This window comes from Chenopodium album, chromosome 16, assembly GCF_948465745.1.
Source record: "Chenopodium album chromosome 16, dcCheAlbu1.1, whole genome shotgun sequence".
Lineage (NCBI taxonomy): Eukaryota > Viridiplantae > Streptophyta > Magnoliopsida > Caryophyllales > Amaranthaceae > Chenopodium > Chenopodium album.
This window is the reverse complement of record NC_137849.1, coordinates 9,403,531-9,421,114: the sequence shown is the minus strand read 5'-3', so window position 1 is coordinate 9,421,114 and position 17,584 is coordinate 9,403,531. Positions and strand designations below refer to the sequence as shown.

General features: G+C 35.3%; 2 protein-coding genes and 1 non-coding gene across 4 annotated transcripts; 2 read left to right on the top strand and 1 right to left on the bottom strand.

The window, feature by feature from the left end:
* Positions 1 to 10,060: 10,060 nt before the first annotated feature.
* TRNAA-UGC (transfer RNA alanine (anticodon UGC)) lies at positions 10,061 to 10,133 on the top strand. Its single transcript has one exon. It is a non-coding gene; the product is annotated as a tRNA-Ala (tRNA).
* Positions 10,134 to 11,157: 1,024 nt separating this feature from the next.
* LOC145584859 (uncharacterized) lies at positions 11,158 to 14,678 on the bottom strand. Of its 2 annotated transcripts, XM_081641644.1 has the most exons (5): positions 14,349 to 14,678; positions 14,186 to 14,272; positions 12,436 to 12,585; positions 12,113 to 12,310; positions 11,158 to 11,553 (listed from the first exon to the last, which is right to left on the bottom strand). In XM_081641644.1, exons 1-5 carry the CDS (start codon positions 14,571 to 14,573, stop codon positions 11,452 to 11,454), a joined length of 762 nt encoding a protein of 253 aa, XP_081497770.1. In that variant the 5' UTR covers positions 14,574 to 14,678; the 3' UTR covers positions 11,158 to 11,451. The 2 variants fall into 2 exon arrangements, with proteins under 2 accessions (XP_081497770.1, XP_081497771.1); XM_081641645.1 differs by lacking the exon at positions 12,436 to 12,585.
* A 1,366-nt stretch (positions 14,679 to 16,044) lies between these two features.
* LOC145583864 (uncharacterized) lies at positions 16,045 to 17,343 on the top strand. Its single transcript, XM_081640824.1, has one exon. It carries the CDS (start codon positions 16,045 to 16,047, stop codon positions 17,341 to 17,343), a length of 1,299 nt encoding a protein of 432 aa, XP_081496950.1.
* Positions 17,344 to 17,584: the final 241 nt, after the last annotated feature.

Genomic DNA, 17,584 nt, shown 5'->3' with positions numbered 1-17,584 from the left:
CAAACCTCGAAGTTACTTCCACCAATGATCCGATTATTCAACGAGTCATCATTATCCAAGCACCATCCCATCCCAGCTTGTTGAGAATTTATGAACCAAGACCCATCTATTTGCAGAGAAAGTAAAGCACTCCCGTGGGTAACCAGTCCAAGCTGAGCTATGTAAAAACCCGGTGGAGGAGAGGCACCATCATCATCCCCCGCAACATTAGGGGTGCTTGTAGAAGCGTCCGTGTTTACAAAAACTGAATGTGTGTCCATTACTAAACGCGGGGAAAATTAGGTCGTTGACTAACCTCCTCTCGGTCAAACAAATTAATAAATCCTAAACTAACCCCCTAAACAAGTCTAGTGGTAAGTTCAGTGTAATCCCCCATATTTTTAACCTAATTAAAGTATATTTATTTATTATTTATATAAATATTTTAATTTGAATTTTATAGTATGAATTATTTGATAAAGTAATAAGATTTTATTACTAGTAAGCTAAATTATTAAGTTTTAGTCTACATTATAATCCCCTTTTAAGTTTATATTAGCCCAATATTTAAATCTTACTCAAGCCCAAACCAATCCTACTCCTACTTGGAGTAGGAAAGTGAAGCCCACAAAAATATAAAACCCCAAAAACCCTTATTTCCCCCTCACTTCTCTTCCTCCTCTTCACGTATTCACAAGGAAAAAAAAAGAGAGAGAAAGCTTCGAACTTCAAGCTGCTGCCCAGCCGAAGCCCGACGCCCAGCCACCTGCTCGCCGCCCCATCACCGACCACCGCAGCACCACCGCCCAGACAGCCACCCAGCAGTAGTTCGCCCCCCCCCCCCCCCCTTCTTCCTCTCTTTCTTTATTTTTTTTTTATTATTAAATTGATTTAAAGTTCTAATATTTGCTTAATTTTGATTATGAGTTTTGACATGTTTAATTTATTATAGAAAATTTCAGATTAGTATAACGAGAAAAGAAGGGTTAAAGTATTGATTTTTCATATTTTAGGGCTTGAAAATATGTTAACCAAGTTATCTAATCATATTACGTTTAAATTACATTAAAGTATAATTATTTTGATTATGAATAAAATTTCAGATTATTAAAGTTTCAATTTTTATGAACAAGTTTTGTTAATTTCATACTTTTATGCTTCTAATCCTATAAAATAATTATTGTGGGTATTTTATGATTAAAAAGCTTTGAACTTTAAATTATAATCTCAAGAATAAATTTTCAGATTTTATACTTTTTATTTTGAAGCCTCTAATTGCATTGAATTGGTATATTTTTGGGTTTTTAACACACTAACTTACTAAATAATGATTATTTCAAGTAATTATGTTTATGGGGTTATTTTATATATTTAAACCAAATTTTCAGATTATTCACTTACTTTAAAGTTGCTGTAATTTTGTATTAAACGCTATATTTTCATGATTTTAGCATATAAACTTATAGTTGGAATGTTATATTATTAATTTTGACTAATGGGAACAATTTAAAAGCTTTATTTTGATGGTTTAAGAGGTTTTAAAGTAGTTTCGTATTGCTGTAAATTTATTTGCTTGGGTGTTGATTTGATTCTTGTTGTTTGGTTTAGGAGAGGACTTTGTAGAAGGCGACTTCTAGTTCTTAAAGTGGCCAACCGAATTGTTTACACAAGGTACGTACGAGTTATGAAAACTTGCTTTTAGATGCGTGTTTAGGGACGGTTCAAGAACTTAGTACCATGTATAGAGAAGAGTGGGCTAAATTGTTTGGTTATACATTGTGATTTATGTTGTGCATTATTCTATATTGCAAGTATTGTTTATGCTCTAATTATGCAAGGTGCGCATAGAGGCAAAGGTATGTGATTGGTGAAATGATTCATTTATTACTCGTTCGTGATCATGGAGATAGAATGAGTAAAGGAGGAAATTTAAGTCTTATATGACGAGGTTAAGATTGTGGGGTGCTTTATGCACTCAAGGTGTTTATACACCGAGGTAGTTAAGGGAATAAATAATAAATGTTGCTTGTCACTAATAAATAAAGAATTGAAATTGGAAGCTTGATTTACTTGATTAAATTGATATTGGATTGATTGTATTGTTTTGCAAATGAGTCATCACTAAGTCTAAACTTGTAAATCACGTAAAATGCAAAATGGAAGAGCAATAAAACTCTAAATTTGTGCACATCTGGAGTAATGACAATCAGGGGTTGGGGTACACGGGGTATTAGCCGTGCACTTTTCTTGAGGCCGTTTGATTTACGAATCTCTTATTTCAAATACTTTTCAAAAAAAACTAGGAGTTAGATGAGATCTCATACTAGCTACGGTCACGGAGTCGCGCCCATGGTCGTTGAATGTTTTATTGATATTTTCGAAAGGAGGCATGGGGTTTTTCTTTTATTGATGTTCCAAATGGAGCATGGATTGGACAACCTTGTCTATTGCTTAATCCAATGAATAAAAATGATGATTTAATTACTTTTAAATAGTGAAGTCTTAGTAAACTGATAGTTGAGTCGTGTGTTGAGTCTACAATTTAATAATGTGTGATGATTGATTATTAGTAGCATGCTAGAGATTTCTTATTATGTTTCGCAGCTTGTATGTACTCAGTTTGGCTGATTATGTACTTTGTGTGCCTTTCTTTGGTCATGGCCTTCGCCTTTCAATAACCCTGAGACGATCCAATTTTTACACTTGTAATACTGAGGAGCAGATTAACCACAGGTTCTTTCACATGCAGCATTCGTATCTAGGTGGTGGGAATCTTGAGTGGAGTGTTGGTTGCTTTTCTCATTTTAATTGCTATTTACTTTTGAAGTTACTTAAACTCGATTTCATTTTTATACTAATTCTATTGGTTTGAGTTTTGAATAAGGGCCTTAATGGTTCCAAGTTGTAAGACTTAATTTGGTTTTGTTTGTTGGTTTTGAAACTTATTTATAATTGATTTAGTTTTTCCGCTGCTAATTTTTGAAATAGTCTTAACGTTTGAACACGTGGCGGTGGCACGCCAGTAATTCTCTTGAATATTGTTCAGGGTACTCACAGGTCTAAAGAGAGAATTATTGAGGTGCTACATTCAGAGTCGAACCACAAGGAACGGTAATGCTAGATAATTTTTTATCTAATGCTTAAGCTAGGCCGAAGTTGGTTTATGGATAGAGGACATTATAACTACACTAACACACATATAAAGAACAAGGTATTATAAAGTCTATTAGGGCAAGATCCACTTTGAACAATTAACAAGCTAATGAGAATCCATTTGATAATCAATCATGCAAAAAAAAAAAATTAAAATGAGAATTAATTACACTCAAGAGCAATCTCTCAAATTCCTAGCCTAAATCCCTCTATGACTAGGTGCATAAAAGAAATTGACCCAAATTGCAATCAAATATATCAATTCTAATTCACAATCTCTTGTCAAACTAGAGCTAATATGCAATTAAGTTTGCTATCATGGGAGATCAATCCAATCTAAAACAAACAACATGCCATCATCAATTCAATCAATTTAATCACACAATTATCATTAAATTTATCTCAAATAACTCAATTAACCATTACAAAGCTTCACTCAACACCTAGTAGAAGGAAATCTACTCAAACATGATTAACAAAGCAATTAAAGATAGCATAAAGAGAAAAGAGAGTAAGAATGCTCATTGATATAAGATGAAGATCTTCAAATCATCAAATTCCTCCTTTGATTATCCAAAATCCATGAAAACCATTGTGTTTCTCACTTTCTCTCTCCTAAATTTCAGAGTTTCTCTCTCTAAAAACCTAAAATTAACCTAAAAACTACTGAAAAAATAAAATTCTCCCTCTAAAATGAGCAAAAAATATATTTATACCCCTTACTAAATTGCCTAGGAAGCTCCCAAAAAGTCGAGCAGCACGTATAGGAGCGGGCGCTCCAAAGTCAGTGCACAGGCGCTCCTAAATGCAGCAGTGAGAAGCCGAATCGTTCCAGAAAGTTTGGAGCGGGCACTCCTCTTAGACTGCGCGCTTGCTCCTTTGCGCTGGACAAAACTGCTCAGCTTCAAACGAACATAACTCCCTTTCTTTACATCGGAATTGAGCATATGAAATGTCATTGGAAAGCTCTTGAGATAAGCCTTCATCTCCAATTAGAATCACTCAAAAATGTTTTGTATATCAAAAGATATAGGCGTTTGAAGTTCCATATTTGCAAATCTAGTGTACATTTCTTCATTACTTGTTCTTTTATGTTTTATATTTCTTCAATATTGAGCAATGAACTTATCCAAGTCTTCCTAAACATAAGAATAAATCAATAACATTTAATGTAATGCAAGAAGCAACCAAAAATATGCAAGAAAAGCCAAAATTGATCAATTATGACATTTCACATGCAAACATGTCAAATGAAATAAAACTTGCTTATTAAAACCAAGTAAAAAGATATCAAACAATGAAAAACTAACTAGAAACTCCAAAAAAAATAGTGACATAAGTGACACTTATCAATTACCTCCGGGAACTATGAATCAAACGGCCGGGACGCGGTAGAATCCCTAAAGATTCTGGAATTCTAACATAACCACATATCCAAAGCGGATCGACAAAGGTACCTAAGAGAGTATTAGAAGGCCCATTCTAACTAATAAAAAGTTAGATATGATATTAGATCCAATCTGAGAGAGAAAGTTCTCCATTAAATTCTAGCGGATACCGAGGCATCCACCCCTCCAAACTGATCGTGCACTAAAGCACATTTTGAAGAGATGTTGTAAATCCTCTGGTTCTGAACTACAGAGGTCGCATAACACATCTTGACTCAAAACACCTCTTTGATAGAGTTCCACCTTAAATGTAAAAGTACAATGTAGTAGTTTCCAAAAAAAAAAAACAACTTCCATTTAGGTTGTAACTGGAGAGACCAAAGAACTTCCATGTGTGGAAGTAGAGAAAATTTGTTGTTGAAGCATTGCATAACCTGATTTCACCGAGTACCTTCCCAATGGGGTACTCGCCCAATAATGAAAGTCTTTCTGAGTCGTATCATCAAGTACCTCCATTGCTAGGATTGTTGAAGCATCCACAGGAACAAACAAGTCGACTACTTTAATAGTGTCCCACCCTATAGTCTAAGGATGGATGAAAAAATTAACCATATGATCTGCAGAATTTGGCAAAGGAATTTCGGGTTTGAACTCAAGAATTAAACCATTGACCCAATTAGTCGAACCAGCTAGGGTAGACTGCCCGTTACCAATTTTCCAGTTGCACCCCCGTTTAAAAAAGTATCCGCCTTAAGTAACCCTCGGAAGGCCATATGAATAACGACCAGAAAATGTGGGCCGACTGTGAGGGTTGTTAGAAAGAAAGGTCGTACGCGCAGCAAAAACTTTAGAGACTAGCAACTGTGGGTTGTTAAAGAGTCTCCAAACCTGTTTCATAAGCAACACCTTGTTTAAGGAAGACAAACAGCGAATGCCCAAGCCACCCAAGCCACGAGGAAGATGCATGGTACCCTTATTAACTCAATGCATACCTTTAGTATCAGAATGCGCCTAGAAGAAGCACATGAGTAGAGAATCAATTTTCCCTGTAACAGAGACCGATAACTCATAGCAAGCAAGAACATGGGAAGCCATCGCTACAAGGATAGACTTAATAAAAATTAACTTCTGCGATTGAGAAAGCTGAATAGCATTTAAACAATTAATTCTTCCTATTATTTTGTCGATGATAAATTGGAAGTGGTCTTTCTTCTTTCCAACGAAATCGATTGGAGCCTCTAGATAATGATCCTGACCCAAATGGAACATACCAGAGAAAATATCCATGCCTGCAGAATAGGAAAAGATACGGAGAGATGGGATTACCCTGACGAAGATCAAATTGAGGTTTAAAGGTGTCTGAGGTAGTACCATTGATCAAGGATTTGTAAGACACTGTGGCAAGGCATTGTTGAATCATTAGTAACCAATGTTCCTGAAACCCATAGGCTTTTAAGACCTGCAAAAGAAAACTCCAGTGAACTCTGGCATAAGCTTTTTGCTCATATCAATTTTGATCGAAGCAAGCCAATTAGTGCCAGTTTTTGAAAATTTTATTTTCTCCATTAATTCATAGCTCAAAAAAATATTATCCGTCATAACACGTCCTTAAACAAAGGCGTGTTGAGAATCCGAGATGAGAAGAGGAAGATACTGGTGCAATCTAGCCACCAAGCACTTTGAAGCGCATTTGTACACTGTGATACAAAGGCTAATCGGTTTTAAGTGCCCCATATCTGTTGGGGTACCAATCTTAAGAATCATAATAATGAGAGACTGATTCCATTCTTTCTGGAGAAACCCTATTTGAAAGAAACTTTGAATTCCTGAAACTACCGACTCTCCCACCACGTCCTAGTGAGATTTCAAAAATATGACTGTAATTTCGTCTATATCCGGAGACTTACAGTTTCCTAAAGCAAACATTGCATTCCAAATCTTAGAAGCAGAGAAGGGACGTTCCAATTTAGCTAGTTGAGAGGAAGTGAATCGAGGAAGATCTAATTCACGCAGGACGATATCAATTTCTGGATCATAAGGAGGCATGCAATCACTTTTAAAGGTTTTTTTTAGAGATTGCACAATAACACGCTGAACATCCGCCTGCCCATGTTGGAGAACTCCAAGGTCATCAAATAATGAACTAATCTCATTTTTCTTCTATCGACTTTTGACCTTTGAGAACAGTAGCTTAGACGGGCAATCACCTTTCAGTATCCAGTTTTTCTTGCAATGTTGTCTCAGAATTGTAGCTGTAGTAAGATACTCTCCTTTGAAGTAACAATATTTTCCATATAGAGAGAGGCATCAGTAACCGACTGATTGAAATAACTCTCCCTCATTGGAAAGATCCTTTGAAAAAAAAAATCTAATCAACTCCCAAAAATTTCTTATTATTGAGACATCAATTCCTGACTAGTGACTTTACATGTTCTAGATTCTTAGAGAGAATGAACATTGGTGAGCTAGCGATGTTTCTTTGCCAAGTAGTGAGGATGAAGTCATGTATTTCTTGATAGTTCAGACACCAATTGTCCAATTGATATGGACGAGTAGACTGTCTTTGAAACAGGGAGTCATAAAAAAATATAGCAGCATGATCAGAAATGAGCTGAGAATCGGTTGATTGAATAAACGACTATCAGGATAGTTATGAAACCAATCAGAGGTCATGTAGGTCCGATCCAGACACTGTAAAATGAGTTGATCATCATCCCTATTATTCGTCCAAGTATAGGGAGGCCCTTTGAAGGGAGTTGCAAGTGAACTAGCTAGACTTAAGTCTAAAATCAATAAAGGAATCCCAACCCTTAATGACATTTGACCCACCCAACCTATCGTAATGGTGCTCAATTTGATTAATATCTTCAATAATCAAGCAATTAGGTAACAAGTAATCTAAAATCAAACTCCAAACTTGAGGTCTATCTTCAAGAACATCAGGAGCACAATATCATCAACTCTTTGAGTTAAAATAATACCGAGTATTGAATTATTGATACAATTGATGGCGAATAAATAAATAATATATGTTTAGCATCATTTAATGTCATTCACGTAACTCTTTATTGCATCAAGGTGAAGAGTTTATTGTAATTTTTGGCTCATATTCCGTACGAGTATTATATAGGCTTGATTGCCTTGATACTCCAATCGTTGACCATCTATAATATGTCGTGGTGCTTGTATAAATAAAGTAGACAAAATTAGACTTCACTAAATTCAAGCAAGCTTTTATAAGTTGTTGCAGACATTACGAAGCTTTGAATTGAAGAAAATATTATTAAGGGTTACACCATCGAATTAGGCGAATTGTAACAACAATAGAAGTGTCAAAAACTAACTTGATTCATATTAACCTAACTTAATCTGATCTAGAATTTAATTTATATGGCTATATGTAGACATCAAATTGTGTCTCCCCAAAACCAAACCCAGTTATAAGTACTTTTCACGTCATTTGATTATCGAACGAGGTGAAATGTGAAAGAGTCTCATGATTACTCTTTTTAATAAAAATACTTTCTGTTTTCGAAAATATCCCTTTTCGTACCTTATTTATGAAAATGTCCAATCCAATTTAGTTTGGTCCATGATATGGGTCCAATAATAATGTAGTTGGTTGAAGCTCGAAAAGAGCTTTCCAACGATATATTATAAATTCAATTCCGATGAATAGTGAGGAGCTTATGACCCAAATATTAAATGAGTTTTATGGGTGACCCAATGATCGAGTGGAGGGTCCATTAATTATCATTCCTAAAGTCATTAGGAATTATTTTAATTTTCTAGAATAATCTAAAAGGTTATTTTAAGTTCTAAAGAGATTAGGATTAATAATTATATTTTTAGAAAAGATAAAGAATTTTAGTTGGAATAAAACAAGTGTTTTAAAGGATTTAATCTGATTTTAAATGATAAGGTACGGACTCTAATTATCGAATTATATTGGAAAAGGGAGCACCATCGTGCGACAGGTCCATCGCGCCGCGATGGGTGCAATTTTACTTCAATTAGAATTCGATCTTTTCTGATGGTTTTCTCTATAAATAGGGTCGTATTTCCCCGTTTTCAATCACCAACAATAATCAACAATCATCTTTCTATTCTCTCTCTCTCTCTCTCTCAAAGCTAGAAGCTTATTTTTTCTCTCTCTTTCTAAGCCTTCCCTTTTCAAACACCATTCGTCCATCCCTTTTCATTGAAGTTACTAACGTGTGTATTATTTTGATGAAAAGAGGTACGAGGCAACAAAGTGAGTAATTTCATTGTTATATATCTTTAGAAAGCATGCTTAGATTATTTTGATTCCTAGTATCATGTTAGGATGTCTTTATGGTTCCTAGTATCATGTTAGGATTATTTTATTGCTTTCTAGTACATGTTTAGGTTGATTCTTATTTCTTCTATCATGTTAGTATCATGTTAGGATTAAAGTTTTAATTTTTATTGCTTAGTGACATGTTAGAATTTGTTATTAATCATGTCAGTATCATGCCTAGGATCTTGCTAATATTATTATGCTTTGATGAGATTATTGTGATAATGATGATTTGTTGTATCAATATATTATTATGTTGCTTAATATATTATTGTTATTGCTTGATCACGCCCTCTCTTGCAGGTTTAAAGGGAATTTGTACTTGAAATCACGCTTAATAAGATAATTAGTAATTTTATTTAGGCTATATGATTTTAATTCAAGTGATTGCCAATAATAGATTTATTTGTGCATTAATAATCAACCAAATAGATTAAACGGGTTTAGGATTGATATATTGATTGTATGTTGATCGGAAAGCGCACATGAATATGAGAAGAATAAAGTAGATGCCTATTTTTAGGGCAGGTTCAATCTCTTTTAGGTTGGATTTGTACCTTCATCCCGAATATCCAGTCATGGTTCAGGACCACTATGGAGTTAGCGATCTCTTGAATCATGAAGGGGTGTAACCTTCACCCTGTGAACAGTTTACAAGTTCCTAAAACTTGTTGGCGACTCTTTTGCTCTAGCTTCCTTTCCTTTGGACGCCATCATGCTTAAGTGCATGATCACAGTGGGGCTCAAGTGTGGGATGCTTGAAATATTCTCTATACTATAATAATTTAGCGTGGCTCAAAACTGATAATACCATATTCAACTAGATTCAGTCTGAATTCAACCAATGACCCAATTTAAAATTATTGCATGTTGTTTACGATACTCAAATAGTAAGCAGTTTGATGCTCAAATGGTAAGTAGTTTGATATCGCATAAAAGAAAATTCGGATTCGAACCTCATTGTATGTTGTCAATGCGGAAACTCTTATTAAAATATTCACCCATTATAAGTCAGATATGCAACATGGATCGGATTCAAATGTAGTATAGCTAATCTTAGTGAATCAAGTGGACTTCCTAATAACAAAACAAAAACAAAAAAAAATCATTGTTTAGACGGAATTTATTAACAATGCCTCTAGTGCAAGTATGAAGTACGGGCATGACATTTATTAAAATTTTCGAGACATTAATGACTTCCTAGTAATTAGTATCACATGGGGATGTAGCTCAAATGGTAGAGCGCTCGCTTTGCATGCGAGAGGCACGGGGTTCGATCCCCCGCATCTCCATATTTTTTATACCTTTTTTTTTTTTTTTTCACAATTCACATGCTAATTTCATGTAATCTCAGATGTACAAACTACAAAGTATAATAAATGGGATGTTTTACAGAGGATGATAAAAAAAGATTAGCTGAAGCTTATAACTTAAACTGTAGTTGTGATTTGTGGCTCCCTCCAAAGTCAAGGAATGCCTCCTCATAGACCTCATTGTTCTGGACTACTCTCCGACTATGATGAGTCGCTTGTCATGAGCTTGAAATCAAGGGATGAGATATGCCTACAAGAGGGATGTTCATGCCGGATCTCTGACTAATTTGATTACCTTGTTACAATGATCAAGAAGCCTCAAAGAAGTATAAATAATAAAGGTTACGCGAAAGGTTACGTGAACCTGTCTACTCGATGTTTGTTGGAAAGAATAGTCAGGATCAAGATGATGAACTGGTTCATTTCCACAGGCCACATTTAGATACTATCCCTATTACTGCTTCACTGGGATTTCTGTGCACCCATTTTTGCTCTTGGAGTTGGCTGTTGTTCCATGTATGGGTCCTAGTGAAAGAATTTATAGGGATCAAAAGATAATAATTTTCAATTTCCACAACTGACCTGTTGTGCTGGCCTGCTGGGATGACACGATCAATCATGAGTCAGGTATGCCCTTGGATTAGACCTGGCGCGCTACCTCTTGGGAGTCTTAGCGAAGAGACTCTGCTAGTGGCACAGCGCATTGTGTGAGACCTGTTGTATGTAGCGCAAATGGTGCAACCCTTCCATAGGGTTCATCTCTCTGTAACATGATTCATACTGTCTTCTACAAGAGTTGAAATGCCCCATAGACTTCATTTCCAAGAAAACTTTTGAGGTACGTAGCCTCTTGGTTGAACAAGCTCTCAGTAAGTTTTAGTAACTAATGAAATTGTATTTGATGATGATAAAATATTTAATAATAATCTTATAAATTTGCTGAAAGAACAAATATGTAACCAGCACCATCCAAATTATCTGCATCACATTGTTGCATGATCAGTGAAATAATAATACGGGAAGCCTTGAACATGTTTAAACACAAGATACTATTGGAGAGGACAATTACCAATATACAAAATGTCAAGATATCATTCGTGCTTAATGAAGTTGATATTCAACTCTTAAACAAACTGGAAACTTATTCTGCTTTACAAAACTCGAAATTAAAAAAAGAAAACAGAAACCAGGGGGAGGGGGAGGGGGAGGGGGAGGGGTTAATCTACAATTCGCATAGCTGGTACTTTCCCAGATTGTCCACTTCACACAATGATATCTTTTCTCAGTTCTCTACAAGCTAGACTCGGTTCAATTGTTGCTCTCTGCGAAACTTACTGTAATCAGTTATCAAATTGTTGTTGACCTTGTCTTTCATGTTCTCAACGAGTCCCCTCAGCACCTATAAACAACAGGTTTAATTTTCTTAGTTGATATGTACTTCTGTTTTTTTTTTTTTTTTGTTTTTTTTACTAGCAACATTTCAATAGTGTACACTATTTAACATACTCAACTTCAATTACATTTCACGATTTATAGTTAAAGAAAACATAGTCATATGAGATCTTGTTAGATTCGACTCAATGCCTACATTACTAAAATATAATAATTATAAATTTTACAAATGCAAATTAAAGATATAAACAGTTAAAGTTATACATGGGCAAACGTGAAAAACAGAAATGTTGCAAGCCAAAATTTGAAAAAAAAAAAAAAAAAAAAAAACGGAGGAAGTATGTGAAAAGCTGTTGTTGTTTCAGCATTGAGTTGGTACGTAGGAAGTAGCTTCTTATTTTTGTCTGTATAGTAAGTTAATAACCTTGGAAACATACAAGCATATCACAGTGTCCCTTTATAGGTTATGTCCAACAATATGTTTGAGTCCGAACATCATAGTTGTATCATTGTAACAATTAAACCTCATATTTTTCAGTAAGGTAAAATAAGTTTAGGAGACTAACCGCTTCTGAGACACCTCGGAGAACATCTTCAGGGACCATGGCAAGAACTGGCGGGAGAATAACACTTATTTTCATCTCCAATTGACCCTTCAATCTGCTTCTTACCCCTCGTCTATCTGAATATAAAATTCCATTAACACTGAGACTAAACTGATCTGGTTCCACCACATTATCTAGCCCTTGAAGCTCCCATCTCACCTGCATAAGAGTTAATAACTAGTGATACTCCCTTAGTTTGAAGCAAACAAAATCAGCAGATCTAAAGAGACAAAACAAAACATAAAGGATCAAGTTCTTCTATTCATGAGGTGTTTATGACGAACAATATCAAGCTCAAGAACTTTAGAGATGACAGGTGGAATTCCTGATGGATAATCTTTGCCATTTGTTTTACACCTTAACCTCATGTCTACAACAGGTGATACAGTAAAGAAGAAAAACTGTATGGGTAGCATGTGTACTCTCCATTCTCCCTACAAAAAGCAAAGAAAACAATGAGGTCAGAAGAAAGAAAACCTAAAGTTGGACCATAGTAGTTTAGACGACAAGCACAGATAAAATCCTGAACTACATCCCCTAATAACATGTGAGACCTTAATACTACGAATTGTCAAAAGCTGATTTGGTTGAAATATAAGGATGTCATTCAACCTCAGAACCAACTAAACTATGGAGTAAATCTTATTCTCTAACCATGGCATACAAGACTATCAGTTTAAAATGGAGCTATGAAGGCCCATACGTATCTGCAGATTGAGACTGACATTCAAAATTTCCAGAAAGGCGTTTATTTTAAGAGGCATCCATCATTCCATCTAGACAATGTTCAATGATCTACTATATAAAGGTTCAAGGGTTGGTGCCGATTAATTAAGCCTTATGCTATCAACAATATGCTGGGAACTACAAAAAAGTCTACATAAGATAATCATCATGCTCTCAGGGAACAGAAGCTTAAGCTAACAGATATAACAGAAGCAGCAGAGAATTAGAAACCTTTTAATCTTTTACCATGATTATAATTTTCTCACAAGGCTACACAATCACAAGCACACAATCATACGTTGTGGTCTTTCAATGATTAGAATTCACACCCGAAGTTGTTAGGATCGCGGTTCAAGGGTATAATCTCCAATATGCATATCACGACAGAATTTGAAAAGATTCGAACATCCATCCAATTCATAGAACACTATTAGGAAGCATTTTCTTTATCTATGATATGCAAATGACACCAAGGTCAAGATTTTCAAAGGTTGTCGAACATATAATAACATCATAAGCCAATTTACAAATATTAAAATATTTAATTCTACACATAACCCAAAATGAACTCTAAGACAATATTCGTTGTTGCCAAGACAAAAATCAAGTATTACATACTCGTAGACTCGTAGTAATATTTCAACCAACTGCTATCTCCTTGACAATATTGAATATACCGATTTCAATTTCCACGAACCCATACACTCCATTTATTACCACATCTAGATTCTTAGGGACCGACGTGCCATCCATCATGTCAAACGAACAAAACAATTCAATGATCCAAGACAATGCAATTATTACTCACATTACATGGACATTACAGTATTATAGACAATATTGTACAATTAGCACATCATCTATGGAGCGAGCCTGGTTTTTCTAGTTGATAAACGAAAGATGCTTCTCAAATGGCAAACTTGTAAGGGCATGTTCTGATTTACTGAACTGAATTGATTGAAGCAAAACTGAAATGAAATTAAGTCGAAGAGAAGAGGCCCTAAATAAATACTCTAAAATTTGCATTGTTCATGATAGAACCAGCTGAACCACTACTTATGTTAGTTGTTCTATCATGAACAGTGCAACTTTTGAAGTAAAATTACTACTAGTGTTAGCGGTTCTACTAATTTTAGTCTATTTAATAACAAGCTTGTCATTTGAAAAACATCTTTCGTCTATGAATAAGAGAAATTTGGAATTACACTTTATCTATGTTACTGGAACTATTCATTTTACCTCGAACACTCAAAACTGTGGGAAATCTTCACAAAATACTTAGCATTATTAATAAAATAAAAATAATACCTCATTAATTTGTTGGCATCTTTTTTTATCCGGAAAAATTGCTCTAAAAACTCTAGGTTTATCCTCTAAATACCGATCAAATGTAGCCTGCAAAAATACCCAAAAACCCAGAAAATTATTATTAATTTCGAAATAAATTAAAAGAAAATAAAAATAAAATTACCCCAGGAGTTTCGTAAAAGGGAATATCAGTGGAATTCCGGGAAGTGTAAGTTGAAGGGCGTTGATTCACAGCCTGGCACTTGAATCTGATTGGCTGCTGTGACTTGAATTTGCTCACTGCATGGCACGGTAGAAATGCCCTGCTTCCTTGTTTTTCACTAAATTGAGCATTAATGTGAATTATACCTGGAAATTTGTGATTAGGGATTACTGCAATTTCAGCCATTGTTGAATTTCTTGGCAATTTTTGGGCAATTTTTTATTTATTTTTGTTTTTGTTTTTGTTTTTAGGAAAGGAAGGAGGAAAGAAATCGTGTGTTTTTTCTGTTCAAGGACGATAAGTGGAAATATGAGTGTAATCATACCTTATAAGTTGATTGGACGACATGGCAGCAGAAAGCCACGTGGATTGATGTTTATGTTTAATTAACTAGATGTGTAAAAAAAACTACTCCGTCTCTAACTAATTGTCCCATTTGATGAAAAATTATGGGAATTAAGGTGGATAAAGTGGAGTAATGAAAGTTCATGAAAAAAGAGAAATTCTCAATCATTTTCAAAAATCAAGAAGTTAGGGCCAGTTTACATTTACTGAACTTAGTTGAATTGAAGTGAATTAAATTGATTGGAGCTGAACTGAACTGAACTGATTGGAGCTGAACTGAATTGAACTGATTAGAGCTGAACTGAATTGAACTGATTAGAGCTGAAGTGAAGCTAAACTGAACTGAAATTAAGCTAAAGTGAACAAGCCCTTAGAGAGAGTCACTTTATGGATAAAAAAATTAAATGGCAAAAGCTATCAAACGCCCCAGGGTGTTAGATAAGACAATTAAAAGTAGATATATTATATTAAAATGAACATCATAGATATCGATCAACGCGTGATTTTGTCATGCATTTCAAAATTAATACCACTTTAAGAATTATTTTAAATGTTTATCTAACGACCCGGTTGTTCGTTAGCAAGATTCAAATAAAATTAGTCCCTCCGTGCCAGAATAATTAGGATATTGGAGTGGACACATAGCTTAAGAAAATTACAAGTGGGTTCATTTAAAATATTTGTTTATTATGGACATGTAGTTAAAAATTGGCATAACATTTATTGCAAATGTGAGGGTAAAATAGGAATAGCATATAATAAGGACAAAAAAATGAGCTTAAAGCAGTCATTTTATGGGTCCCAAAAATTAGTACAAATATTAGCACAAATAAAAAAATGGGTAGAACATTTAGGGTCGCCAATGGCGAGGGACAAATATTTGGAGACCGAGGAAGAAATCCAACTCGAATGTTCCTTATTTTTCATAATAATCGCTACACTTTGACCGATATATATGTCAATGTATAACTTTGACCATAATATTTGTAATTACATATTATTAAGAAATACTACGTATAAAAATTTGATATAATAAAAATATACATAAAGACTTATCTAAAAATATTTTATATGACAATATATGGTTTTTATTTGTTGATAAAAAAAAATAAAAAAGTACAGTCAAAGTAAGCATATAAATAGTGTGAAAGTCAAAGTGTTGTGATTAATACGAAATGAAAAGAGTAACACGCGAGTTTTCCGGGCTCGGTATCCTCATCTTATAAACTACAAAGCTTCTCCTTTACCTGCACGTCCTTCTTGGGGTTGTCGGAGTCTGTTGGAAGGGGCCCAAGTTCTCTCTCAAGGTGTGATGTGGAAGGTGGGCTCTGGTGCTCAGATCAATATTACTGCTGACAACTGGGTTCCAGGACTGTCTGTAAGTTTCAAGGATTCCATTCCAGTGGAAGACCTTCCTTCGCTGGTGTCGGATATTATTGATCCTATTTCTCATGGTTGGGATAGTACTCGTATCCGCCAACTCTTTTCCCCTCCTATTGCCACTTCTATTTTGGGTTTGGAAAGACCGCATGAGCAAATGGACGATTTTGTGTACTGGAAATACACTCGGGACGGTGCTTTTTCTACTAAATCAGCGTATGCTCAGGTTTTGAATCATAGTCCATTAATGAGGACGATGCATTCCACTATTTTGCCATGTTGGTGGCGGAAATTTTGGGGTCTTCCGATCTTTCCGAAATGGAAGATCTTTATTTGGAAACTTCTTCACAAAGGTCTTCCGACGGCGGATGTTCTGATCTCAAAAGGGGTGCCTATTTCTCCTTTTTGTTGTTTTTGTCATTGTCCTCTTGAGACAACCCCTCACCTCTTTCAAAATTGTGAGTTCACCTGTTTGGTCAGGGCTACTCACCAACTAGAGGTGATTCGGACTTTGACTGTAGGTCAGAACTTTGAAGCTTGGTTGGTTACGTCTATTGCCAGTTTTGCGACTGCTAAGAACTGGGATGGTTTAGATGAGTTCCTTGCTTTCTTATGGGCTATTTGGTTAACAAGGAATAATCTTAGATTTCGATCGGAGGTGTATTCTCTTGCGGGGATTTTTGCTATGGCAGAAGATTGGAGTTTTAGAAGTCGAAAGGCTAGGGAATTTGCTGACTGTCTTCAACCTTCTTGCCCTCCGGGGTTTGGGGTTTCTTCCTTGCGTAGACTCTGTTTGGATGAGCCTTCAGGCCCTTATGATATCTGTCTGGTTACTGATGGTTCTTGGTTTGATAAGGACCAACGTGCTGGTATGGGCTGGTTTTTTTGCTCTAATTTGGGTTCTTCGGTCGAGGGAGGTGGGGTCCAGGCAGCTTTGGCGTCATCGGCTCTTCATTCTGAGTTATTGGCCTGCCTGCTTGGGTTGCGTCATATTCGGGATAAAGGCTATTCGAGGGTGAGACTTTATACGGATTGCTGTTCTGCTAAGACTTCCATTGAAGGCCATTCCTCTGCAGCTATTTCAGTTGTTTGGATATTACGGGAAATTCGGCAAATTATTCAAGGTTTTTGCAGGTTTTCCATCCAAAAGGTTTCCCGGACGGAAGTTAGCTTTGCTCATCACCTAGCTGGTTTAGCTCGTAGTCGTCGTGTTATTTGTTTACGTTTTTAATTTCTTAGTTCTCTTTGTCAAAAAAAAAAAAAAAAAAAAAAAAAAAAAAAAGTAAAGAGTAACACGAAATTGTCTGAAATGGCCTTTGCAGAATTTGATAATTGATATGCATTGGTAATAATAAGAAATGGCCTGAAGCTGAATTTGATATACATTGCTAATAATAATTTAGCATGATTTAAACATGCTTTAGTAGGGTCAGGCAACATTATATTTGCCCAACCTGAAATGACTCAATTGG